Source organism: Dromiciops gliroides, chromosome 1, assembly GCF_019393635.1.
Source record: "Dromiciops gliroides isolate mDroGli1 chromosome 1, mDroGli1.pri, whole genome shotgun sequence".
Lineage (NCBI taxonomy): Eukaryota > Metazoa > Chordata > Mammalia > Microbiotheria > Microbiotheriidae > Dromiciops > Dromiciops gliroides.
The window spans coordinates 46,465,392-46,491,961 of NC_057861.1; the positions used below are offsets into that span (position 1 = coordinate 46,465,392).

Consider the following 26,570-nt stretch of genomic DNA (forward strand, 5'->3'; position numbering starts at 1 on the left):
ATGTTTGCCAAGATCTTCCACCAGCCATGGCTGCAGTTACTCATTCTGACCAAAGCAGCCAGCTCCCAGTCATAATAATAATAATAATAATAATAATAATAGCAGTAGTAACATTGAATAATAATGGTAATAGTCATAGCAACATTCATAAAGTCATTTAATGTTGGCAAAGCTTAAGTTTGTCACAAGAATTATCTCCTTCTAACTTCGTAACAGCCCCAAATGGTAGGTATTCAGGTACTTTTTTTATCCCCAGTTTGTAGATGGGGAAACTGAGGCACAGAGTTGGTAAGGGATCACCAACTGTCCTGTAGCTGGTGTCACTTGTCATTTGCCTGCAGATAGTGAGTGCCGGAGCCAGCATCATGACTCCTTCTGGGAAGGTCATTGATAAGATGGACAGTGTCAAGAGGAGGGCATCGAGATGTCAAGGGGCCTCCAGATCAAATATGACTAAGATTGACTGGAAGAACTGGGAGTGTTTACTTAGAAGAGAGGATTTGGGGTGGGGGGAAGGGTGGCAAGAGAACTATTGGGGGCAGCTAGGTGGTGCACTAGATAAAGCACTGGCCCTGGATTCAGGAGGACCTGAGTTCAAATCTGGCCTCAGACACTTGACACTTACTAGCTATGTGACCCTGGGCAAGTCACTTAATCCTCATTGCCCCACCAAAAAAAAAAAAAAAAAGAGAGTGAGAACTATGGATGGGGGATTAGAGAAAGGGAAGGGAATAAACATTTATTAAGTGCCTACTATGTCAGACACTGTTCTGAGAACTTCACAAAAATCTCATTCAATCTTCACAACAACCCTGGGAGGGCAGTGCTATCATTATCCATTTTACAGTCAAGGAAACGGAAACAAACAGAGGTTAAGTGACTTGCCCAAGGTCACACAGCTAGTTAGTGTCTGAGGCTAGATTTGAACTCAGGTCTTCCTGACTCCAGACCCAGGCACTCTATCCCTATGCCATTTAGGTGCTATTAGCTTTGTTTGGCCTGCCCCTAGAGGGAAGAATAAACAGCAATGAGTAGACATTATAAAGAAGTAGATTTAAGCATGATGAAAGGAAAAACTTGCCAACAATGAAAGTTATTCAAAAGGGTCATCTCAGGAGGCCTTCAAGGAAAGGATGGATGACCTCTTCTTGGGGATATTGCAAAGAGAATTCTTGTCCAGGGCTTGCACTAGATAGCCCAGAGGTCTCTTCCAACTCCAAGACTCTGTCCTACCAGTGCTGGTTGCCCAGGCCAACTGAGACGCCTAAGTGTGCTCCCAGGTCCCCAGGGACTTCTGCCCCCTGGCTTTGTCACGTTGTCATCACTACCACCAGACACTTCTGCCCAGGAAGATTTCATCCCTGGCCTAATTTGGGGGCCTGGAACTTCATATTTTCCTTAGCTTGACTGTCCTCTCCCCTGGTATGCCTCCGACTTCTCTAGATTTTCACTTAAGGCTAGCCAAACACAGCCTTACACAAGAGTTAACCCCATGGCAGAAAGGGCCCAAATTAAGCTTTATCTTCTCTGTAGCCAGAACTAATGCCCAGAAGGCAATGTATCTGCTCTTCCCCATTGCTGAGGCTTCACAAGCTCCACAGGAGTATATCCCCTTCTCTGTGTGACCCTAGGGTGGGTACTTAGTCCATACCCCATCTGGAGGGTTCTGTCCTTGTCTGTATTGGTGTGGAAAGACCTCTGGACTTGTCGATCTGTGAGACGGGGCTAGGGATGAGGGCTGGTGTTCAGTGGGAACTGGTGTCCCTAGGAAGGACCTTCTGCCCAGAGAAGACACGGAGGGCATTCCATCACACCTCCACTTCGTATCTCTATCTCTCCCATGCACGTCTCTCTCTGTCTGACACTATAACTGTCGCTTCCCCTTGTCAAGTAAAGAAACGTTTATCAAGTGTTCACTGTGCACTGAGACTATAAATACAAATAGAAGGAAAGATAGTTCCTGCTCTCTAGAAGCTTGGATTCGAATGGAGGAAGACAACGCACCATGTCTGTCTCTTTTCCTCTCTACCTTCTGGGGCTGCATCAGCTTATGATGTGGGGGCCCATGGAGGGAAGGTATGAAGTAGGCCCTAGGTCCGGTCTCTCACCTTCATCTCTGTCTTTTCAGAGGCAGGCCAATGACCTGGTGGACACTTTGAAGAAGTGTACACCCCACTACATCCGATGCATTAAGCCCAATGAGACCAAGAAACCCCATGACTGGGAGGAAAGCAGGTAAGTGGCCCAACATGCCACTTGCCCAATTACTGCTCTTTTGGCCCACAATGACCCATGATGCACTGGCCTCCTCACCCCCTAAGTTCCTGCCTCAGTGGCTCCTCACCCTGATCTCCTGCCCCCTCACTGATCCCCTCTTTCTTTCTTTCTTCCTTCCTTTCTTTCTTTCTTTCTTTCTTTCTTTCTTTCTTTCTTTCTTTCTTTCTTTCTTTCTTCCTTCCTTCCTTCCTTCCTTCCTTCCTTTCTTTCTGGTGGGGCAATGAGGGTTAAGTGACTTGCCCAGGGTCACACAGCTAGTAAATGTCAAGTGTCTGAGACCAAATTTGAACTCAGGTACTCCTGAATCCAGGTTTGGTGCTTTATCCACTACACCACCTAGCTGCCCCAGTCCCCTATTTCTTATGGCTCTGCTCCCCCCAAGCTGAGCCATGCTCATGTACTGACTTCCTCTGCCCCTTCGCGGACATCAGGGTGAAGCATCAGGTGGAGTATCTGGGTCTGAAAGAAAATATCCGTGTCCGACGTGCCGGCTTTGCATACCGCCGTGTTTTCTCAAAGTTCCTGCAGAGGTGAGGGGCTGTCCCTGACTCTCATTCCCGGTGTTTAGCCCAGAGCAAGGTCTTCTTAAATGTTTTTTTTTTTCATTCATTAATTCATTACATGATTCTGTGGATATCCCAGACCTTGCTGACCGTGGTCCACTGTGCCCTGCCTCCTGGCACAAGGATGGTCATGCCTCAGATGGAATGGGGGTGGGGAAGCAACCCCTCTGGCCCAGTGCCCAGCCCTGCCCTTATGACAACCCTGCTAGGTATGCCATCCTGACTCCGGAGACCTGGCCACGGTGGCACGGTGATGAACGTCAGGGGGTGCAGCACCTGCTCCGATCTGTCAATATGGACCCCGACCAGTACCAAATGGGCCGCTCCAAGGTCTTCATCAAGAACCCAGAGTCGGTAAGTGTGTGTGTGAAGGGAATCTCTCAGCCCTTGGCCCAACACCTGGAGCACAGTGTGTGCTTTGTGAATGCTTGTTGACTTGTACAAGTGATTGTTGTGTGTGTGTGTGACCAACAGTTATATGAACCATTTCAGTCAGTTAGTCAATCTATAAACATTTATAAAGGGCCTACTATGTGCCAGGAACTGTGCTAAGCATGAGGAATACAAAAAGGCAAAAGGTACTTCCTGCCCCACAAGGAGCTCACAGTCTATTGAATGTATGAACACCTGTAACTCATGTAAAGTCATACACATGAGCAATCCACATAGCTTATATTTGTAAGCATATGTGACTGTGTCTCTGTGAGCATACATGCACGAGTAATCTCTGTGATCCATGTACAACTCATGTGTGTGGCTTAAATGTGATAATAATATTAGACATTTTGTTGTTCAGTGATTTCTGTAGTGTCTGACTCTTTGTGACCCTATTTGGCATTTTCTTGGCAAAGATATTGGGATGGTTTCCCATTTCCTTCTCCAGATCATTTTTTTTTTAAGTGAGGCAATTGGGGTTAAGTGACTTGCCCAGGGTCACACAGCTAGTAAGTGTTAAGTGTCTGAGGCTGGATTTGAACTCAGGTCCTCCTGACTCCAGGACCAGTGCTCTATCCACTGTGCCACCTAGCTGCCCCTCTCCAGATCATTTTACAGATGAGGAAACGGAGGCAATCAGGATTAAGTGACTTGCCCAGGATCACACAGCTAATAAGTGTCTGAGGCTGGACTTGAACTCAAGTCTTCCTGGCTCCAGGTCCAGCACTCTATCCTCTGCACCACCTAGCTGCCCAAAAGCAAAGAAGGTCTCACTGGGATTTGATCCCAGGGACTTCCATTTACTAGGCAGGTGATTTAACCAACCAAGCCACAGAGCCACCTTTAAGATTTGGAAGGCATTTCTATATAGTGTCCCCTGCCCACTGAGGGGAGGCAGCCTTGGGCTCTTCCTGGGTGGGTGAGAAGGTCTGGGTTGGGGCTGCTGCTGGCCCATCTCCCTCAGGCCCTTCCCTCTCTCTCTCCAAGCTCTTTCTGCTGGAAGAAATGCGAGAACGCAAGTTCGATGGCTTTGCCCGTACTATCCAGAAAGCCTGGAGGCGCCACGTGGCTGTCAGAAGATATGAGCAGATGCGGGAGGAAGGTGAGCCATGCGAAAAGTGGGGGCAGACATGGACAAGTACTCGCTGGAGGTGGGGAGTGAGGGAAGGCCCTGAGCCGTGATATCCTGCATCCTGGGCCCCCCACAGCCTCCAACATCCTGTTAAACAAGAAGGAAAGGAGAAGGAACAGCATCAACAGAAACTTTGTGGGCGACTACCTGGGGCTGGAGTCAAGGCCTGAGCTTCGCCAGTTCCTGACCAAGCGGGAGCGTGTAGACTTTGCAGACTCCATCACCAAGTATGACCGGCGCTTCAAGGTGAGGACGGCCCTTTTCAAGCCCTGGGCCAGACCAGGGAGGCGAACCCTTGGATCAATCCAAACCTTCCACCCCCAAAACACAAATGCTTACCACCAAATCCAGGTGGAGTCCTTGTGTCCTGGCCCCTGAAATCCCCGCCAGACCCAGAGCCACCCAGGAAGTACCTGACACCACCCCAGGGCCAACTAGAGGCCTCTGCTCAACCCCCATAATCCCTATAGACTCAGGTATCCTCCCATTCCTTCTAGTTCTCCTACTCAGATTCCCCCAATACAGAAATCCTGAGTTTTAATCCCAGACCTACTACTTATAGCCTCCGTGACTTTGGGGAGTCACTTGATCTCTACAGGACTTAGTTTCTTTATCTGTAAGATAAGGTCATATGGGGCGGCTAGGTGGCGCAGTGGATAGAGCAGCCCTGGAGTCAGGAGGACCTGAGTTCAAATCTGGCCTCAGACACCTAACACTTACTAGCTGTGTGACCCTGGGCAAGGAACTTAACCCCCATTGCCTCACTAAAAAAAAAGGTCATAGAGCTCCCTCAAGCTCTAGATATAGGAGTATATGAGTTTCTAAATCCTGCTCCTCCCAGGCCCAGAGCCTCCCATAAATAATAACTCACCTTTATGTAGGACTTTTTAAGAGAATTACTAGATACCTTTCCTCCACAGCACAGCAACTTTAGGAGGCAGAGACTTTAAGTATTAATATCCCTGTTTTATAGATGAGATAACTGAAATTGAGGGAGGTTAACTAACTTGTCCATGGCCTTCCAACCTAGTAGATGTCAGAGGTAGGATTTGAACCCAGGTCTCCTTAGGTGTCTTTCTATTAAATTGCCTCCATACATTTCTCGGGTAAACCCTAGCATCTCCCCATCCCCTCCCAGTCCCTATCCCTACACCCAGTGCAATGCCTGTTCTTCTCCACAGCCCATCAAGCGGGACCTAATTCTGACCCCCAAGTATGTGTATGTGATCGGGCGGGAGAAGGTAAAGAAGGGTCCAGAGAAGGGACAGATTCAAGAGGTTCTGAAGAAGAAAATAGAAATCCAGGCCATTCAGGGGGTCTCCCTCAGGTGAGTTCAGTTGTTCAGAGACCCATCCATTCATTTGCCCACATCTCTTACCTACCCTTTTCATACTGTCTGGGGGCTTTCTGTAGCCCAGGAATCAGTGCTTCAGGCATGGAGAACACTAACTAGCTCAAGGGGAAGCCAATGGTGTAATGGATAGAGTGCTGGGCCTGGTGTGAGGAAAACCTGAATTCAAACCTGGCCTCAGACACTTACTAGTCGAGTGACCTTGTGTAAGTCACTTAACCTCTGTCAGCCTCAGTTTTCTCAACTGTAAAACGAAGGTAGTAATAGCACTTACCTTACATGATTATTGTGAAGATCAGATGAGATGATATTTGTAAAATACTTAGCATATTTATTAGCATGTAGTAGGTGCTATATAAATGCTTGTGCATGTAGTAGTGCTATATAAATGCTACTCCTTTCCTTCCATCCCCCACCCTGCCAGTCACACCTTAGATTACAGGATCACTGGATTGAGAACTGGGACTTTGGAGAGCATTCATTTGGTCTCCACTTTACAGGTGATAAAACTGAGACCCAGAGGGGGAAAGTAACTTGTCCAAGGTCTGACTGCAAATCAAGAACAGAATTGAGAGTTGAAGCAGGTCTCCAGACTCTACATCCAGAGTTCTTTTCCACTATACCACATAACCTCTCCTCTCTTCAGTTTGATAGGGGATAGAGCACTGGACTTGGAGCCAGGAAGATCTGGGTTCCAATTCTGCCTCAGACACTTGCTAGCTATATAATCCTTGGCAGATCACTTAACCTCAGTTTTTTCATCTGTAGAAGGAGGGGCTTGAACTCAATGACCTCTCTAATATCCCTTCTAGTTCTAAATGTTTCTATGATTCTCTCCCCCTCTCCTGTTCTACCCCAGAATCCATAACTACACAAGCACTTAATTCAGAACCTTCTAGGAGGGGCAGCTAGGTGGTGCAGTGGATAGAGCACCAGCCCTGGAGTCAGGAAGACCTAAATTCAAATCCAGTCTCAGACACTTAACACCCACTAGCTGTGTGACCCTGGGCAAGTCACTTAACCCCAATTACCTCACCAAAAAGAAAAAGAAAGAAATAAAGAAAAGAATCTTCTAGGAGCAGGCACTGTGCTAGGTAGCAGGGAGGGTGGATAGGGCAAACACAAAAATAAAATGCTTCCTGCCTTCAAAAAGCTGACCTTCTTGGGGCAGCTAGGTGGCACAGTGGATAGAGCACCAGCCCTGGATTCAGGAAGACCTGAGTTTAAATCCAGCCTCAGACACTTAACACTTACTAGCTGTGTGACCCTGGGCAAGTCACTTAACCCCAATTGCCTCAGCCAAAAAAAAAAAAAAAAACTTACTTTCTCTTCTTTGGGGGCAGTCCCTTCCTACATTCTCCCCACTCACACTGACAAAGTCACTGAATGGAAGAGCTGGATGAGACATAAAACACAGAATGTCATAGATGGACGGAACTGCAGGAAACCCCAGAGCTGGAAGGGAGCCTTAGGATATGACATTTCAGAGCTGAAAGGGATATGATCACTTAAAACATAGAATTCAGACACAGCATTTGGATTAGAACACAGATCAGAGACTCAGATTCGGAAGGAACCTTAGCCCTGAGAATGGCAGAATTGTCAGAAGTCTTAGCGTAGAAGAATGTTAAAACTGGAATGAACCATGGAGGTAATCTGACCCAACCTCTTCCCTTGGCAGAACAAGGAAACAGGGGCAGGGAGGACCAGCTCAAGCTCACAGATTTAGCTAGCAGCAGACCAAGACTAGTTCTTTCTGTGCCCCCCCCTTTTTTTTGTGGGGCAAAGGGGGTTAAGTGACTTGCCCAAGGGCACACAGCTCCTAAGTGTAAAGTGTCTGAAGTTAGATTTGAACTCAGGTCCTCGTGAATCCAGGGTAGGTACTTTATCCACTTTACTACCTAGCTGCCCCAAGACTGGTCCTAAAATTAATCCAAGCCCCACTGTCTTTTTTTTGTTATATTGACCTATCTATATACATATTGTCTCTCCTGATAGAATCAGAGCTCTTTGAAGGTAGGAATTATTTCACTTTTGTCTATATCCTTAGCACCTAGCCCAATACCTGGCTTATAGTAGGGACTTAATAAATGTTGAATGATGATTGATTGATTCATTGACCTGGGAAATATTCACTCAGACCCCTCTCAAGTTTACAATAGGACACAAAGGCACAAGAGTAAGAATAACAACAATAACAATAACAATAACAATAAATGCTGCCTCTGATAGCAAAGAGAGCTAGTTCTTCTCACTGAGGTCTTCAAGCAAAATGGATCCACCATTTGTCAAGTCTATTGCAGAGAGAATTATCGATTAAGTCTGGGTTGGACTAGAAGGGCTTCTGCTGTCCCTTACAGCTTCTAGATTATAATAATAATAATTAATAATAATAACAGCTCATATTTAAGGTTTACAAAGCACTTTCCCCACAGCCACCCAGAGAGGGAGGCAGTAGAAGTGTTATTAGCCTCACTCTACCCAAGGCAAAAGGGAAGCTCTGGGAAGGTCACATAGCTGGGATGTGTTGGGATGGAATTCAAAACCAGGGGTCCTGAATCAGTCTAACCCTGCTTTGACCATACCATGCTAAAGCAAATTCATAGTTCCAGCTACTAAGAAGACAGGAGTCCCTTCTGCACATCTCATTGCTTAATGCCTCCCCTCCATGTCTCCCCCTCTGACCTTCAATACCCCTCACTCCTTTACCTTTCTGTTTCCTTCCAGCACCAGGCAGGATGACTTCTTTATCCTCCATGAAACCGGGGCAGACAGCTTCCTGGAAAGTGTGTTTAAAACCGAGTTCATCAGTCTCCTGTGCAAGCGTTTCCAAGAGCTCACACACAATGCTTTGAACCTGACCTTCAATGACACGTAAGGAGGGAAGGCACTTGGAGATGGCTCTGGGACCCATGCTGGACCACTAATGATAACCCTGTCCAATCCCCTCCCCCAGTTGGGGTTTGGTGTAATGGAGAGAGTACCTGACTTGGAGTGGGGAGGACTGAGGTTCAAATCCTGCCTCAGACACTTAGCTGTGTGACGTTGGGCAAATCACCTAAACTCTTTGGTTTTGTGTGTGTGGTGGTGGTGGTGTTTTGTTTGTTTTTTGTGGGGGAAGGAGGCTTAAGTGACTTTCCCAGGGTCACACAGCTAGTAAGTGTCAAGTGTCTGAGGCCGGATTTGAACTCAGGTCCTGCTGAATCCAGGGTCAGTGCTTTATCCACTGCGCCACCTAGCGGCCCCAACCTAAACCCTTTGTGCCTCTGTTTCCTCATCTACAAAATGGAAGTGGGGAGTTGAATTTGACAGCTTCTACTGTCCCTTCTTCCAGCTCGATATCCTGGCAAAGATAACAGGAAAGTTTCTTCCTTGCCCCTCATGCTATTATTACCCATCCCTGAATTAGCAATGGGGACAGTAATTTCCAAGAAAAATTACTTTTACAAAATGTCTATCACCCTGTCTACCACCCTACCTACGAGGCAGCTAGATGGTACAGTGGATAAAGTGCTAGGCCTGGAAAATCTAGCCTCAGACACTACCTCTCTGTGTGACCCTGGGCATGTCATTTCACTTCTGTTGCTCTCACTTTCTTCAACTGTAAAAATGGGGAAAATAAGGGAGCAGCTAGGTGGCACAGTGGATAAAGCACCAGCCCTGGCTTCAGGAGGACTTGAGTTCAAATCCGGCCTCAGATACTTGATACTTACTAGCTGTGTGACCCTGGGCAAGTCACTTAACCCTCATTACCCCACCCCACCCACAAAAATGGGGATAATAATAGCACCTACTTCCCAAATTTATTGTAAGGATCAAATGAGACAATACTTATAACATGCTAAGCATAGTGGGTGGCACATAGTAGGCACTTAAATAATTATTCTCTTTCCACCTTCCCTTTTCCATCTCTTGGGTCCCTGAAGGTGACAAGAAGCACAGCGTAGGAGATGGGAAGAGTGGAAGAGGCTGGGGGAGGTAAAACAAGGAGGGACTGGGGTTATCTGGGTGTCCCTCCTTGATTCCCTTATCCCTCCATCAGACTACAGTTTCGGGTGAAGAAGGAAGGCTGGGGTGGAGGAGGAACTCGGGCCATCACCTTCTCCCGAGGTCCAGGAGAGGTGGCCACCCTCAAAGCCAGTGGCAAGACCCTGATGATCAGCATCAGTGATGGCCTTCCTAAGAACTCCAGTAAGTATCTGGGGGGAGCTGGGCTGGGTTGGACCAAAGAGAACAGAGAGGCAGAACGACATAGAGGACGGGGTTGTGGAGGGACAGGGTGTCCTCAAGGCCTCAGCTGCTGCCTTCTCACAAGGAAGTCAGGGCTAGGGGAATAGAGCACCTTGGGTCACTTTGTTTCAGCTCTACCCTTTCCTTTGCTCTCCTTCTCTTGCAGAGCCAACAAAAAAAGGACCCCTACAGGGCCAGAGGAGAAGACCAGCACCATCCCGAGCAGCCCCAGGTCCCCCCAGAGGTGAGGATCCTGTGGCTTCCCCAATCCCATCCTTAGCAGAGCATCATCCTGTCACGAGGAATTGGTTATTGGGGGTCCTTAGGTATTCCTCTTTAAAGAATGACACCTGGGACACCTAGGTGGCACAGTGGATAGAGCAACAGCCCTGGATTCAGGAGGACCTGAGTTCAAATCCAGCCTCAGACACTTAACACTTACTAGCTGTGTGACCCTAGGCAAGTCACTTAACCCCAATTGCCTCACCAAAAAAAAAAAAGAATGACACCCTCAGGCAGCTAGGTGGGGCAGTGGATAGAGCACTGGCCCTGGATTCAGGAGGACCTGAGTTCAAATCTGACCTCAGACACTTGACACTTACTAGCTGTGTGAACCCTGGGCAGGTCACTTAACCCTCATTGCCCTGCAAAAAAAAAGAAAAAGAAAAAGAAAATTTCCTGGGCAAGTCACTTAACCCCCATTGCCCTGCAAAAAGCAAAAACAAAACAAAACAAAAAAGAATGACACCCTCTCACACACAAATCCAATTAGAATAAAATCATCTTCTATTTAAGCACTAGAGAAAGGAGACCTTGAGAGGAGTCACAAGGAGAGATAGTTCAGAGACAATTCTCTGAGATACCTAGCTATAGCTTTTTTTTTTTTTAATTTTGTGGGGCAATGAGGGTTAAGTGACTTACCCAAGGTCACACAGCTACTAAGTGTCAAGTGTCTGAGGATGGATTTGAACTCAGGTCCTCCTGAATCCAGGGCTGGTGCTTTATCCACTGTACCACCAAGCTGCCCCAAGGCTATAGCTTTTATAGATGGTAGATGGGGTGATCACCTGAGCCCTTATTGGGGGTGGGCTGGGAGAAGTCGGGCAAGGGGCGGCTGCTCCCATCTCTGGAGCTGTCTCTGCCCCCCTGGCACCATTCAGGCAGCAGCCACGCCGAATGAGCTTATCTCTCTTGCTTCTCAAGGTGTGTCTGTCCTTGAGTTTAGCTGGCCAGTTTAAATTTTAACAGTCCCATGGGGCAGCTGGGTGGCACAGTGGATAGAGCACCAGCCCTAGATTCAGAAGGACCTGAGTTCAAATCCGGCCTCAGACACTTAACACTTACTAGCTGTGTGACCCTGGGCAAGTCATTTGACCCCAATTGCCTCACTAAAAAAAAAAAAATTTTAGAAAAATAAATAAACTTTAACAGTCCCAAATACCTGACCCCATAACAATCCAAACTTCATCTGCCTCAGCTCCCTCCCTGCTAGACACCCTCTCTCTGACTTAGCCCCAGCTTCCCCACAGGATCCTTCCCGCTGCTGCTGCCCCGATGATTCCAGCTCTCACCTCACTCTGTCCTCATGGACAAATAGAGTCTCAGAATAGGACTGGACTTTGACTGATTCCTTGACCTGGGAAATATTCACTCAGACCCCTCTCAAGTTTACAATAGAACACTGAGGACACTGAGTCTGACCCCATTATTTTACAAATAGGGAAACAGAAGTTCAAGGAGAATTAGTGATTTGTCCATGGTCATATAGAGAGCTGATGGCAGAGATGAAATTTGAACCCAAATTCCATGGTATGACCAATAATACTGTAAGGTCAGTATCCTCATTTTACACATGAGAAAACAGAGGCCCAAAGAGGGTAACTATACATATGCCTAGTGATACCTACCTAAGGTCACCAAGGCAGAGCCAGGACTTGAAGCTAGGTCCTCAGACTCTAAGGTCAGTGTTTTTGGCATCACATTAGGCTGCCTTCTCTCACACAAAGAAATATTTTCTTCTGATTTTTGACCTTGTGTACCAAGTCCATGAGAGATAATAATAATAATAGGGGGCAAGGGGCAGCTAGGTGGCACAGTGGATAGAGCACTGGCCCTGGATTCAGGAGGACCTGAGTTCAAATCTGGCCTCAGACACTTGACACTTACTAGCTGTGTGACCCTGGGCAAGTCACTTAACCCCAATTGCCTCACCAAAAAACCAAAACAAAACAAATAATAATAGGGGGCAGCTAGATGACACAGTAGATAAAGCACCGGCCCTGGATTCAGGAGGATCTAAGTTAAAATCCAGCCTCAGACGCTTGACTCTTACTAACTGTGTGACCTTGGGCAAGTCACTTAACCCTCATTGCCCTGCCTCCCAAAGAGAAAGAGAGAGAGAAGAAGAAGAACAGTTCCCATTTCTATTGCATTCAAAGGTTTCCAGAATGCTTCCCTCATGACACAGTATTATAATCCCTATTTTTTAGATGAGGAAACTGAGGATTACAGATGTTAAGTGATTTGTCCAGAATCATTCAGCTAGTGTTAAATGGAGTAGGGGTTAAGCCCTCCTTCTTACTACACCAATAATAATAATAATAACTGTTTAGCATGACCTACCTAATAGGGAGAAGGCTGGCCTCAGAATCAGGAAGACCTGGGACCTCTGCCACATACTAGCTGTGAGACCCCTGAGCAAGTAACTTCTCCATGAAATGGGCAATTCTCTAAGACCATAAGGTGCAGACAATGTGCCTGCATTTTTTTTATAACAATGAAATCACAGATTTGGACTAGAAAAAAACCCAAACAACTACCATCTCCTATTTCTAGAGCAGTTGAAGGTTTACAAAGGAAAACGACCAATTTTTCTTCCCAGCACACCTATAAGTTAAGCGATTACATTAAAAAACAATTTTTAACATTTTTTTTAAATTTTGAATTCCAATTTTTTTCCCTCCCTCTGCCTCTCCACTCCCTAAGATGGTAAGCAATTTGATTTAGGTTATATATGTGCTATCATGTAAAACCTATTTTCATATTAGTCATGTTATGAAAGAAGAAATGGATGAAAAGAAAAAAAATGAAAAAAATTTTAAAAAATGAAAAATTGTCTGCTTGTATCTACATTCAGAGCCCATCAGTCCTTTCTCTGGATGTGAATAGCACTTTTCATCATGAGTCCACAAAGGCACATTTGTGAAGAGAGAATATGCTCCTGGTTAGAGGTCTCAGAGAAGCTGTGGCTCCCAAGATTGCATAAGGATTTCAACTGGAGTTGAAAGAGGGTGCATTCCAGGGATGGAGAAATGGCCTGTGGGAAGGCAGGATGAGATTGGGGAACAGTGAGCATCCTGGTTTGGCTAGTGTGCAGCATAAATTGAAGTAAAATGATATTGGCAGGGCAGCTAATGGTGCAGTGGATAGAGCACTGGCCCTGGAGTCAGGAGTACCTGAGTTCAAATCCGGCCTCAGACACTTAACACTTACTAGCTGTGTGACCCTGGGCAAGTCACTTAACCCCAATTACCTCACTAAAAAAAAATGATATTGGCAATAATTAGGGGGCAAATTGCATGGTTAGAAGTATAAGCTCTATGAGGTCAGGGAGCACTTACCACTTTTGGTTTTGCATCCTCAGCACCTGACACATTGGCAGGCACACAGTAGGTGTTTAATAAATGCTTGTTGATTAACTGGTTATAAAGGGCTTTGAATGCCAGGTTGTTCGGAGCTTATTAATTCAACAAGCACTTGTTACCCTCAAAGGATAATAAAGGCTATATGTTAAAGGATATTCTGTTATTTTTTTTTTAGATTTGGGGGTTTTTTTGGGGGGGGGGGCAATGAGGGTTAAGTGACTTGCCCAGGGTCACATAGCTAGTAAGTGTCAAGTGTCTGAGGTCACATTTGAACTCAGGTCCTCCTGACTCCAGGGCTGGTGCTGTATCCACTGCGCCACCTAGCTGCCCTGATATTCTTTTATTTTTGCTAGAAGCAAAAGGAAGCTAGTGAGGAATTTAGAACAGAGGAGTGACATGAACAGACTTGTGCCTTAGGAACATCATTTTGACTGCTGAGTGAAAGATGGCTTGAAGAGCAAAGAAGCTGGAAGCCTGTTAGGAGATTCTTACAACAATCCAGGTGCGAGGGAATGAAAGCCTGGACTAGGAGTAGTATCTACATGAGTGGAATGGAAGAGACAAATATGAGACATATTTCATTCTTTTCCCACCATCCAATATCCTCCAAGTCCATGTCTTCTATCCTCTAATCTGAATGACTATTTATTCATTTTTTATTCATTTATTTTCAAAAAGCTAGGACAATTTAATTTTTGTCCCATGCAATTTAAATTTAAAATTTCTTGAAATATAGCTCTGAGGGGGCAGCTAGATGGCACAGTGGATATAGCACTGGCCCTGAATTCAGGAGGACCTGAGTTCAAATCTGGCCTTAGACACTTTACACTTACTAGCTGTGTGACCCTGGGCAAGTCACTTAACCCCAATTGCCTCACTAAAAAAAAAAATACAATTGGGGGGAAAGTAAAATCTATTATTAAAAAACTCAATTCACTCAAAAGTCAAGACATCACACTTGTGATGTCATTGGTCCTCTTTGAGAATGAAAGAAGAACATGACTTGTATCTTCCTCTAACTCTATCCAATCTTTCTGAAGTTTCTGTCCTGTTACCCAAGTCTTCAAAATCTGTCTCTTGTTCCCATGGCGTCGAACATCCCCCAAATTTGTGTTTTGTGGCCTGATGTCCTGTTTATCATATCCAACAACTGATAGTTTCCCACATTCCCTTTGTATTCCCTGCCTCTAGCATCTTCTCTTTTTTGCAGGGACAACTCGAAATGGGGCACCCCACATGGCCCGAGGTGGCCCCTTGCCCCAGGAGCAGATGTTGATGGGGAGTGGTCCAAGGTCACAGCGGGCCCCTCCAGCCACAGCACCTGGGGGTAGCCGACGGCACCCCAAACGACCACCCTCTGAACACAACATGGAGTTCCTCAATGTGCCTGATGAGGGGATGGCTGGGTAGGTTCTAGGGTCACTCCCAAAGAGATAACCAAACATTTAAACATATCCTCTCCTCTATGCCTATGGACTTCTGGGCACGGAAACAAAAAGAGAATCAGAGGGACAGGATGAGTCCAGGCAGCTCCCCCAGAGAAACATCCCCTTGCTCACTCCCTCATGGTTCCATGGGTACCATACGTCTTCTTGGTGGGATGAGGTGCCACTCTCCACAGGAGTACCTCATCTATCTTGCTGCCTCCTACAGTCTGGCATCTCTGTCCCTGCAGGATGCAGAGAAAAAGAAGCATTGGGCAGAGACCTGTGCCAGGTGTGGGACGGCCCAAGCCTCAGCCCAGGATTTCAGGTCCACGTTGTCGTGCCCTTTATCAATATGTGGGCCAGGATGTGGATGAGTTGAGCTTCAATGTCAACGAGGTCATTGAGATCCTACTGGAGGGTACGTAGGGCACTGGTAGGGACTGCTGGGATCTCTAGGTGGGCATCTAGCCACTTCTTGGTTCCTATAACATCGGAATTGTAAAGAGGGCTCTTGTTCTGACACTGCCATTTCTCAGGGGGCAAACACACAGACGGGTAATAACATCCTCCAGGGATTTTAGAAATTGGAGGAGTCTTAGCAGTTGTCTACTTCTGCGCTGTGGTCCAGTAGATGGTCTGGGCCTGGAGTCAGGAAAAACCAATTCTGGCCTCAGATACTTACTAGCTGTGTGACCCTGGGTAAGTCACTTAACTTCTGTCTCAATTTCCTCAATTGCACCTATCTCACAAGGTTGTTGTAGACATCAAATGATATACTATTCATAAAGCACTTGCCACAGTATCTGGCACATAGGAAGTACTTAATAAAATGTTTCCATCCTTCCTGCCTACTTCAACCCTCTCATTTTATAGACAAGGAAACTGAGACTTGCCCAGAGTCACACAGTTCATCAGTGGAAGAGTCAGAAATGATACGTGCAATGCAGAGCCATGAGGCATGTGCTCAAAGAGCTTGAATCAAGACTGAGCCAGGGACACACTCAGGCCTTTGTTTCTTTTTCTCCTTTGCAGATCCATCAGGCTGGTGGAAAGGCCGCTTGCATGGCCAGGAGGGACTTTTCCCTGGAAACTACGTGGAAAAGATCTAAGATCCCAGGAAATCTGGGAGTCAAAATGGAATTCTTTGCAGCCTTTTACACCTACCCCATCTCTGCTCCAAACTTCTGGAGGAGCTGAGACCCCCATCTTGTCCCGTCCCATCCCATGGACCTCTCAGAAGGCTGGCAGCTATGGGAGCAACTTGGGCCCCCAGTTCTTTCCATGAAGAGCTGGCTCCCTACCCCTAGAAATTCCTCCTCCCCTATTGACTCCTGTCTTCTTTCCCAACTCTCTCCAAGAAGCACCAAGTTCCTCAGGGAGGAAGAGGAGCAGGGCAAGCAGGATAGGCCTCTTCTTGACCAGACACTTTTGGCTGAGACTTGGGGTTTGGGGAAGAGAGAGAGACTAAGGACAAAGGACTGGAGAGCCAATGCCTGGGCCAAAACCCTCTAAAGCAAGGATTCAAAAACAATGTCTCTACTAACAGACAGAACATGGTTTGGTGTCTTCCTTCTTAAGTGATACAGTAGTCAGCCTAAAGCCAGGAAGACCTGAGTTCAAAGCCTGCCTCAGATACTTACTAGATGTATGACCCTGGAAAAACCATTTAACCTTTGTTTTCCTCAGTTTCCTCATCTGTAAAATGGGAATAATAATACTACCTACCTCCAGATTGGTTGAGAGGAGCTAATGAGAATCTAACTGGAAAATGCTTTGCAAACCTTAAAGTGCTATTTGAATGCTAATTATCCCAACAACAATACCAAATGTGACCCTGATCCCTAGAGTACCCAGGCTTAAGACCATGGAGATGCCTTAGAAATCATCAGGCCCCTGCCAAAAAAAAAAAAAATGGGGGCACCTAGGTGGTGCAGTGGATAGAGCACCGGCCCTGGATTCAGGAGGACCTGAGTTCAAATCCAGCCTCAGACACTTAACACTTACTAGCTGTATGACCCTGGGCAAGTCACTTAACCCCAATTGCCCTGCCAAAAAAAAAAGAAAGAAAGAAAGAAGTCATCAGACCCAAATTTCTCATGCTACAGATGGGGAAAGTAAGACCCAAAGAGAGGAAGGAACTTGTCTAACGTCATCTAGTACAGCAGTGGCAGAGCCAGGATTTGAACTTGGTTCTCTTAACTCAAATTCAGTACTCTTCATCATTCTACAACTTAGGGAGATGCTGACTTTATTTCCTTGGGATAAATCCCTTCTGCTTTTTGAGACTTTCCCCCTATTTGAAGGGCATTGCACTCAATGACCTATAAGATCCCTTCCAACTTTAAATCCATGTCTATGGATTTAAATGAATGTCTATAGCCCCTGAATTTTGATAGGCCATTCAGTTTACAAAGCATTTTCCTCAAAATAACTCAGTGAAGTCAGTAATATAATAATAGTAGTCCATAGGGGGGTCCCTTCACCATAGAATTCTCATTTAGTTACCCTAGGTTCTAGGTATTTTGGACATCACGATCCTCTCTAAACCTTTGCTCATGAGCCCCAACAGGGTATTTTCTTTTTACCAGTCAGATCACACAGTTCATAACAAAGGCATTACATAGTAAATGAAGCAATAAAACATTGTCCCCTCCCCAACCATAATACATATATACATATGGGGCAGCTAGGTGGTACAGTGGATAAAGCACCAGCCCTGGATTCAGGAGGATCTGAGTTCAATCTAAGTTCAAATCCATCCTGAGACACTTGACACTTACTAGCTGTGTGACCCTGGACAAGTCACTTAACCCCCATTGCCCTGTGTCAGAGTCTCGGGCTCAGGGGCCGAATGACGGGGGCTGAGGATCAGAGACAATAAATCATTGACACAGCAGCACCACCTTGTATGAATAAATGTTTGCGATTTATTATTCAGGATAGCTCAGTATTTAAAGCAAAAAAAACACAAAGAAATCAACTAAAGTCTCTGCAAGAATAATTCTAAGAGAATAAGAGTAATTTTTCAACCTTTCAGCCTTGACATGTCAGAACTTGTTCCAGGCCTTAACAGGGCAAGGTTAGTACAACTAATTCCTTGGACCCTGGGAGACCAGCCAGGCATTGTCTCCCAGGAAACTCTTGCTTCTTCAGTGACCATGGCCCAAATATGGGGAGGGGGAACTAAGTCAGAGGGGCAACAGAGAGCCCTCTGGGTTCACCACAGCCCTGACCCAAAAAAAAAAAAAAGAGTAGACTTTCATAGGAATTACACATGGAACATTCTCACATGGGGAACACATGACCATTTTGGAGAACACAGGGCCCCTAAATAAAGGAAAAAAAGGAAGGATTTATTAAGTGCTTGACTATGTGCAAAGCACTGGGCTAAATATTTAGGATACAAATAGAAAAATAAGATATTGCCTGATTTCAAGCTCCCATTCTAATGAAGATGACATATGTAGAAGATTTTAACTATAAATCAGATGGAAAAGTTCTACAGTTCTTAGATTGAAGCAGCAAAACAGATGTTGATGCCTCTTTAATGGTATTTCCACTTATAAAAAATATCTGTTCCTTATGTTGAGCCATCTGACAGTGCCAAGGACTTTAGTGGCAAAAGCTTTCTCTTCTAGGTCTTCAGTGGTTATAACTATAGCCCTTGCAAGAGAAAGAAGAAGGGATCAGACATTCTCCTTATGGTGGGCACCACTCCAGATCAGAAGCCAGAAGAGAGATGGTGCTTCAGAGTGGAGGAATTAAACTGGGCCACTTGAGAGAAGGAACTACAGACACTGAAGGAAGAACCCGAGGGCATATTGGAATTGGGGAAGACCCTCCCTGGCATAACCTGGAGGCAACTGCTGTTATTGAGAACCCAGATGAACTGGCCTCAGAGGACCAAGTGCCCCTACAGACTTTCTTTTTTTTTCTTTTTTGCAGGGTAATGAGGGTTAAGTGACTTGCCCAGGGTCACACAGCTAGTAATTGTCAAAGTGTCTCAGGCCAGATTTGAACTCAGGTCCTCCTGAATCCAGGGCTGGTGCTTTATCCACTGTGCCACCTAGCTGCCCTGCCCCTATAGACTTTTAGCACCTGATGATAGGAATGGCCAGTGCAAAAGTGCCTGGAATCAAGGGCAGATGCCAAGGAGACCAGACCTAGAGCTAAGTATACCACTGTGCTGACCCCTGGAGGGAGGAAAGCCCCTCTCCCCATGTTCTTGGTGCCCAACTCCAGAAGTACCTTGTGTGCAGGGACCCACAGGGTTTTCATGCTCAATTCTTCTTGGGGTGTTAGAGCAAACCTGCCTCAGATGCTTAGGCTAGGATGGAACCCTGCCTCTACTGCGTAATACACCAGGGTGACCTTGGACAAACCACTTCCCTTCTCTTTTTCCACATCTATAAAAGGCAGATTGGGCTAGATCAGGGCTTCTTAAACTTTTCCCACTTCAGACCCCATTTTTTCTATGTGACCCTGGGTATAGAGGTATATAAAATAGGTATACATAACCTTTGACTGCTTTCAAATTTCTTGCAACCCCCACATTTAGTTACTTGACCCCATAGGGGGGTCATGATGGACAGTTTAAGAAGCTAGGGACGAGATGATCTCAAAGACCTATTCCAGTTTTAAATCTCTTATCTGCCAGGCAGCCAGGTGTCAGTTGGAGCTGGGAAGACCTGAATTTGAATCCTGCCTCAGATCTTTGCTAGCTTTCTGACCCTGGGCAAGTCAACTAATCTCTCTGAGCCTTAGTTTTGTCATCTGTATAATGGGGATAATAATAACACCTACCTCACGTGGTTGTTGTGAGAGTCAAATGAGATATGTAAGTCACCTTGCAGACCTCAAAAGTTCCATAGAAATGGTAGCTTTTATTGGGCTTATTATTAGTAGAAGTATGATATTAGTAATAGCAGCAACAGCAGCAATAGTAGTATCAGCATGGTACAGTATGAAAACTGCTGGATTTGGACTGAGAGGCCCTGGGTTCTGCCATTTACTTGTTATGTGCTTGTGACTAACTCATTTCCTCTTTCTGTTCTAAAATGAGGGGCCTTGATTTTGATGACCTCAAACTCCGATTCTGTGATCCTGTGGGGGAGGGGTGGGTCACTGAAGCTCCCCGAAGTCAATCTGTACTTGGCCCCGAGTACCTGAAACTACAAGGGTGAACCCAAGAGACAAGCTCCAGGGACAAGGACTCCCATCCTCAGGATCTAAGAAACAAACTGTACCCTGCTGGATACAACTCTGACCGGCCAACAGGACGTCTGCCTAGTCCATCCTTCACCTCCACCAGTGATGGCCCCTGTCTTCCTTTCAGCCTCACTCTGGAGTCACTACTTCTCCTGGTCCTGAGCCACTCAGCTGGGAGGAGGCTCATCTTCCTCCCATTTTCCTGGAGTTATCTGGATCCCGCTTTTGCCTTCACTGCACCACAGTTCAGATCTTCCTGATTTATGTACATAATCATTTCCCTTCAAATAGAACAGTAAGGTCATTGAAAGAAAGATCTTTGTCTTTTCTCATCTTTGTATCTTCAGGGTATCATAGCAGTGTCTTATACTTAGTAGGCATTGAATAAATTTGTATTGATTTGAATCAATTAACATATGTAATACATAGAACTTGCTGTATGGCCTTTTTTTTTTAAGTGAGACAATTAGGGTTAAGTGACTTGCCCAGGGTCACACAGCTAGTAAGTGTTAAGTGTCTGAAACTGGATTTGAACTCAGGTACTCCTGACTCCAGGGCCGGTGCCCTATCCACTGCGCCACCTAGCTGCCCCTAATACATAGAACTTGCAATAAATTATGTAATTAAATTCTAATCAATCACTAAAAAAAAAGAAAAGAGGAGCAGCTAGGTGGCACGGTGGATAGAGCACCGGCCCTGGAGTCAGGAGGACTTGAGTTCAAATCCAGTTTCAGACACTTAACACTTACTAGCTGTGTGACCCTGGGCAAGTCACTTAACCCCAATTGTCTCACTAAAAAAAGAAAAAAAAGAAAAAAAGAAAAGAAAAAGAAAAGAAAGGAAAAAAAGGCTACATTTCCACAAAGGGCCACACACACAAGGAACACGTGGCCAAGAAACATATTCTTGGAAGGGAAATTCATGGCCTTAATACTCCAAAGTCACCATCAACTCCTACTGGTGCGATCACACTGCTCCCTGGGGGATCTGTGCCCCTCCAGGCTCTGTTCTAGGCCGTTCTTTGCCAGGTGCTAATCTCTCTTTGCTCTAGTAATCCCTGGTGACTATTTTCAGTCACTTTGCTTCTTGGTTCTCCTCTGGAAATAGTGCGATTAATAAACCTCTCTTGGGCAGAGAAGATCTAGCTTTCTTCAATCAATAATTGCTGTGAAACTTTCATCTGGCTTCTCAGCCAATGGCAATATAACCATTGTCAGCAGGGTTACAAAAGAAGGTAGAGAGGTCTGGGCAGCCATCAGGTCAAAACTTTGAACTCCTCTATTAACTGCTTCTCTTCCAAATTCCCCTCACTTCTCTCCAATATCTTTTTGAAAATAATATTTTATTTTCCCCCAATTATATGTAAAACAATTTTGAACATTTTTTCAGTAAATATTCCTTTATTTAAAGTTTTGAGTTCCAAACTTTTTTTTTTGTTTGTTTGCGGGGCAATGGGGGTTAAGTGACTTGCCCAGGGTCACACAGCTAGTAAGTGTCAAGTGTCTGAGACCAGATTTGAACTCAGGTACTCCTGAATCCAGGGCTGGTGTTTTATCCACTGCACCACCTACCTGCCCCTTGAGTTCCAAATTTTATCCCTTCTTCCCTCCCTCAGCTACCACCTCCCTGAGGTAGTAAGCAATCAGATATAGGTTATACATGTGCAGTTATGTAAAACATTACCATATTAGTCATTTTGTACAAGAAAACTTGAATAAAAGAAAAAAAGAAAGAAAGTAAAAAATAGTCTGTGTTCCATCAATATCAGTTCTTTCTTTGGAGGTGGATAGTATGCTTCATCATTAGTCCTTTGGGATTGTCTTGGATCACTGTATTGCTGAGAATAGTTAAGTCATTCACAATTCTTCAAACAATATTGCTGTCGCTGTGCACAGTTCTCCTGGTTCTGCTCACTTCACTATGCATCACTTCACACAAGTCTTTCCAGGCCTTTCTGAAATCATCCTGCTTGTCACTTCTAAGGAAGCTTTTACCCTCACTCCAGAAGCCCTTCTGTTTTATGCGAAACAGCAACTGCTGTGTTGGCCAGAGAATTCTGAGGCACTGTGACTTTTTGTCCTGTTTTGTCCAGCAACAATATAGCCTATTCTTTCCTGCCAATCTCTCTACAATTATTATTCTCCTCATTTTACATCTGGGGAAACTGAAGCCCAGGGAAATATGACTTGCCCAAGGTCAGATGGGTAATTAAGTAGCAGAGCTAGAATCTGAATCCAGATTTCCTGACTCTAAATCCATTGGATTACTTTTACCCTCACCAGATAGATTTCATACTGTTAGAAACAGGAAGTCATTAAAAGTTCTTAAGAGGGGAAGTGACCTTATTTATTAAGCAACTGCTTATTTACAAAAGTTTAATCTGGCTTTCTGGAGAAGGAAATGGCAAACCACTCTAGTATCTTTGCCGAGAAAACCCTGTGGACAGCATCGGTGTGGTCCATAGCATCATGAAGAGTCAGACACATGAATAACTAAACAACAAATCTGACTTTTTGGTTAGGGGAGAGAATAGTGGTAGGGGATGTGAGATTTAAAATTGGATATTAGATCATAAATCTCCCCTACTTAACCCTTCCCTTAATTCATCTCCCAGACTAGTAAATGGAAGAAGCTTCTGGTTTTCTAGATAGAGCCTTTATTGTATATAAGGTGTTGTTGATTAGAAGGATAGGAAAACAGAAATACAGTACAAATCGTCTTAAATCTAGGCTGTCTATATTCCTTATAAAAACTCACCAAACCGATTTAGGCCACCTTTGGAGTGAGTCAGACCGTCTGTGCCGCGCCGCCCGGAGTCCCGCCAAGCCGGCCAAAAAAAAAAAGGCTCCTCCCGTTCTCTCCACCCCGGAAGTCAAAAAAAAACCCGGCAGGCAGTCTGACATGCGCAGCAGGCGCACTGCACCCGGCAGGCAGTCTGACATGCGCAGCAGGCGGACTGCACCCGGCAGGCAGTCCGACATGCGCAGCAGGCAGACCGCTCATCTCCTCCCCAAAAGGGTGGTCCCTGAAAAACTGGCGTCTTTCACTTATCCTAACCGACTGTTAAAAACTTTCATATTTTACCACATTTCCCCCCTTTGCTTCCCCAAGAAACGGAATGTTTCCTTGATGGAACAGTAAAAAGAATATAATAACTTTTGCTGACTAATAATATGCGAACAACAATACAGAAAAGGAAGAGAGGAAAGTTTTGTCCAGAGGGGCGATTTTTTTTTTTTTCCTCATGAACCGACGCTTTGACATTAGTCTTGCAAAGGGAGAGCCTCTGCAGAGAGTACATGCCACAGATAGTATATAACAGAAAGGAGATAGTAAAAGCTAATAAAGCAAAACAGTTCATATAAAGTCTCTGAGTTCTCTTGTCTTCTTGAAGTGGTAAGATGTCATCAGGAGGAAACTGGATTCTGGTCTGGAAAACTGGATTCTGGACTCTGGTCTGGAAAGCTGGATTATCTTCTTTAACTGTTTGAATTGCTGTATTTTTAAAACCTTAGCATAGCATTGTCAATGATCAAATTAATAAATTCCATTACATTCCCTCCTTTATATGGTTAGACTTGTAATAGAGGGTTGAGGTAGTTATGCAATGTGTAACACTTTTTACCACCATGTGTCTGGATCAAAGCCAAATTTAGTATGTGTTCATGACACCTGAAAATGTTATGGAAAGGTTATCATACCATATCTCATGGTTCTGAGACAGCCAGTGATTGTGCTAGGCCACAGGTGAATTCAACTGAGTGAGATAAAAAGATAAATAAGTTCAGTTAAATTAGGTTAAATTAGGAGGGAGAGAGGATGAATACTGGACTGTGCCTAGTAATTGTGCTCTACATAGTCACCATCATAAGCAAACCATGGACTTACGTATACCTGTCTCTCCTTTTGTTGCACATATATTCTCTCCAGGGCCTGCGTCAGAGTTCACAGCAAGTTAGTCTCTGAAATGATAAGTTTCCATATTTCTGAAATCTCATTAATTTCACCAAAGACAATATGATGGTAAAAATGTGTGCTATGCTGCATAACTGAGAATATATTAGTGATATATACAATAATTCCAAACCATACCCAGAGTATAATGACATATAAATAATAAACGAATGTAAATAGCTGATTATATTAGACATTGTTACATAATCTTCTTTTAGACATTATTACATAATCTTCTTTTAGCAAGTAGACCACATCATCTTATACATGAATTCTCTGGTATAACAGTAGCAGATACTTAAAGTGGTGATTAATTCATCAAAAAGAAATAAGACTTCAATTAGCAAGATTCAATATTCAATGTTTTCAGTGAGGTATCAAGCAATTTCTGGTACTTTTTAGTTAAACAGAACAACATACAAGAGAAAGGAGAAAAATAAATAAATAAAACAAAACTCATTAGAACTCATGGTTCTCTCAAAAAGAAAGAGTAAATAAAAAAAAAGAAGAATTCTGGTAGCTTCTGAGGCCCGATAGCCTCACCCACAGCATATACTTAAAATGTCTTTGAATAATCACTTAGTTTACAAAATTTAGTTTTAAAGAAAAGCAAAAGAAACAAAAGTAAAAAAAAAAACCAAAGCAAAACCAAAAATAAAAAATAAAAAGCAAAAGATTCGCTAAGCACCCTTTTGTGCTCTTAAAGAACTTAAAGGTGCAGTCAATTCCAGGTCTTTTCAGTGCCTTTCAAAAGTCAAAACAAAAACAAAAAAACCCAAAAATTAATAAAAAAAAAAAATAGTTGAGGTAGGCCAGAAAACTAGGCCATGTACTTCAGTGCTTTTGCCTGTAGAAGGAAATGCTTGTTAAATTATAAGGTATTTAAGCTGCTAGAGTTTGGGGTATGCCACATTGTTTTAACTGGTTCCCCAATTCTCTGCATGCCAAAGTGGCAGGGGTTTCTGAATTGTCATTGATCTTTCTAATGCTGTCATAATGTTCTTTATGGTAGAAAATGTGGAGTTCTGTAGCATCAGTTTTGTCTGTGCCACTGATTTTCAATAAAGGCTGATTTAATTGATGAACCACAACATTCAGCTGATGCTGCTTAGCAAATGCTACAATTGAATCATTTCCTCCCCACTTTCCAAATTTCTTTAATTCATCAACATATTCTTCAAAAGGGGAGTCATTTACTATAAAAGACTCAAACTCTTGTCTATGGTTAATCATATAAGAAGCAGCTTCTTGTCTGTGTCTGAGATGATTTCTACAGTGACCTTCTAGCTGGTCTGCTAAAGCCCTAAAAAGGCAATTTCCGTCTCCTGATACTTTACGAAGACTGAGTCCCAAAGCATTTAACTGATCAGTGGGATTCTTAAATGGGAACTTCCTGTTTCCTCTGAACTTTCTTTGCTCTTTAACAGTTGCTATCGTTAGGGTTTTTACCTCTTTAGCGTCTACCTCAGGTCTATCTGAAATCTCTTCACCTATGAATGGTGCAGGCTTTATATGAGAGCAATGAATCCATGAGTCTTTTTCACCAATTTTAATGGCGGTAGGAGTTGTCAATAATACCTGAAAAGGTCCTTCCCAGGCAGGTTGAGTTCCACTGGTTCTCTGAAAATTCTTTACATATATTTTATCTCCTGGGTTGAAGTTATGCAATGAAAAGTCTAATGGTCCTGCCTGGACCACAGCTCCTGCCTCATGGAGTTCACGTAGCCTGGTCTGTAATTCCTGTATATAGGAAGCAACAGAAGTATCACCTCCCACCAGTGATGTATAAACTGGGGAAAAAGTTTTAGCTTGGATAGGAGGGTGACCAAAAAGCATTTCATAAGGAGATATATGAAGTTCTCCTCTTGGTCTACTTCGTAGATAGAATAATGCCAATGGTAGAACATCAGGCCATTTCAAATGGGTTTCAGTACATAATTTGCCAATCATACTCTTAAGCTCTTTATTCATACGTTCGACTTGGCCTGAACTTTGTGGATGGTAGGGCGTGTGGAATTTTGGAGTCACTCCCAAGAAAGAGTAGATTTGGGATAAAATCGAATCAGTGAAATGTGTGCCTTTGTCAGAATCGATGCGGGCTGGTGGGCCAAAACGAGGTACTATCTCTTTAAGAAGAATTTTGGCAACAAAGGCAGCTGTGGCTCGGGGGCTGGGAAAGGCCTCCACCCACCGAGTGAGCTGATCAACTATAACAAGGCAAAATTTATAATGTCCTGCTTTTGGCATAGTAATATAATCAATTTGTAAGTGCTCAAAAGGTGTATATGCTAGAGGACGCCCTCCATAAGCTTTGACCTTAAAAGCATACTGATTATAAGACTGACATGT

The 26,570-nt window shown here is 44.4% G+C and overlaps 2 protein-coding genes across 3 annotated transcripts in view; one reads left to right on the forward strand and one right to left on the reverse strand.

Annotated features, from left to right (window-relative positions):
• Window positions 1-19,543, forward strand: part of MYO1F (myosin IF) — a 53,372-nt gene extending 33,829 nt beyond the window's left edge. For both annotated transcript variants that reach the window (XM_043988634.1, XM_043988641.1), the window contains 12 exons: window positions 2,129-2,235; window positions 2,709-2,807; window positions 3,050-3,194; window positions 4,263-4,377; window positions 4,484-4,653; window positions 5,589-5,734; window positions 8,486-8,632; window positions 9,801-9,949; window positions 10,155-10,232; window positions 14,843-15,038; window positions 15,308-15,477; window positions 16,092-19,543. In XM_043988634.1, coding sequence (XP_043844569.1) covers window positions 2,129-2,235; window positions 2,709-2,807; window positions 3,050-3,194; window positions 4,263-4,377; window positions 4,484-4,653; window positions 5,589-5,734; window positions 8,486-8,632; window positions 9,801-9,949; window positions 10,155-10,232; window positions 14,843-15,038; window positions 15,308-15,477; window positions 16,092-16,168 — 1,599 coding nt within the window. In that variant the 3' untranslated portion in view covers window positions 16,169-19,543. The remainder of the gene's footprint in view (window positions 1-2,128; window positions 2,236-2,708; window positions 2,808-3,049; window positions 3,195-4,262; window positions 4,378-4,483; window positions 4,654-5,588; window positions 5,735-8,485; window positions 8,633-9,800; window positions 9,950-10,154; window positions 10,233-14,842; window positions 15,039-15,307; window positions 15,478-16,091) is intronic.
• LOC122743591 (tyrosine-protein kinase ZAP-70) overlaps window positions 1-26,570 on the reverse strand; it is a 197,620-nt gene that overhangs the window by 131,528 nt on the left and 39,522 nt on the right. Inside the window, exon 2 of the mRNA XM_043988652.1 lies at window positions 8,468-8,537. Coding sequence (XP_043844587.1) covers window positions 8,468-8,516 — 49 coding nt within the window. The 5' untranslated portion in view covers window positions 8,517-8,537. The remainder of the gene's footprint in view (window positions 1-8,467; window positions 8,538-26,570) is intronic.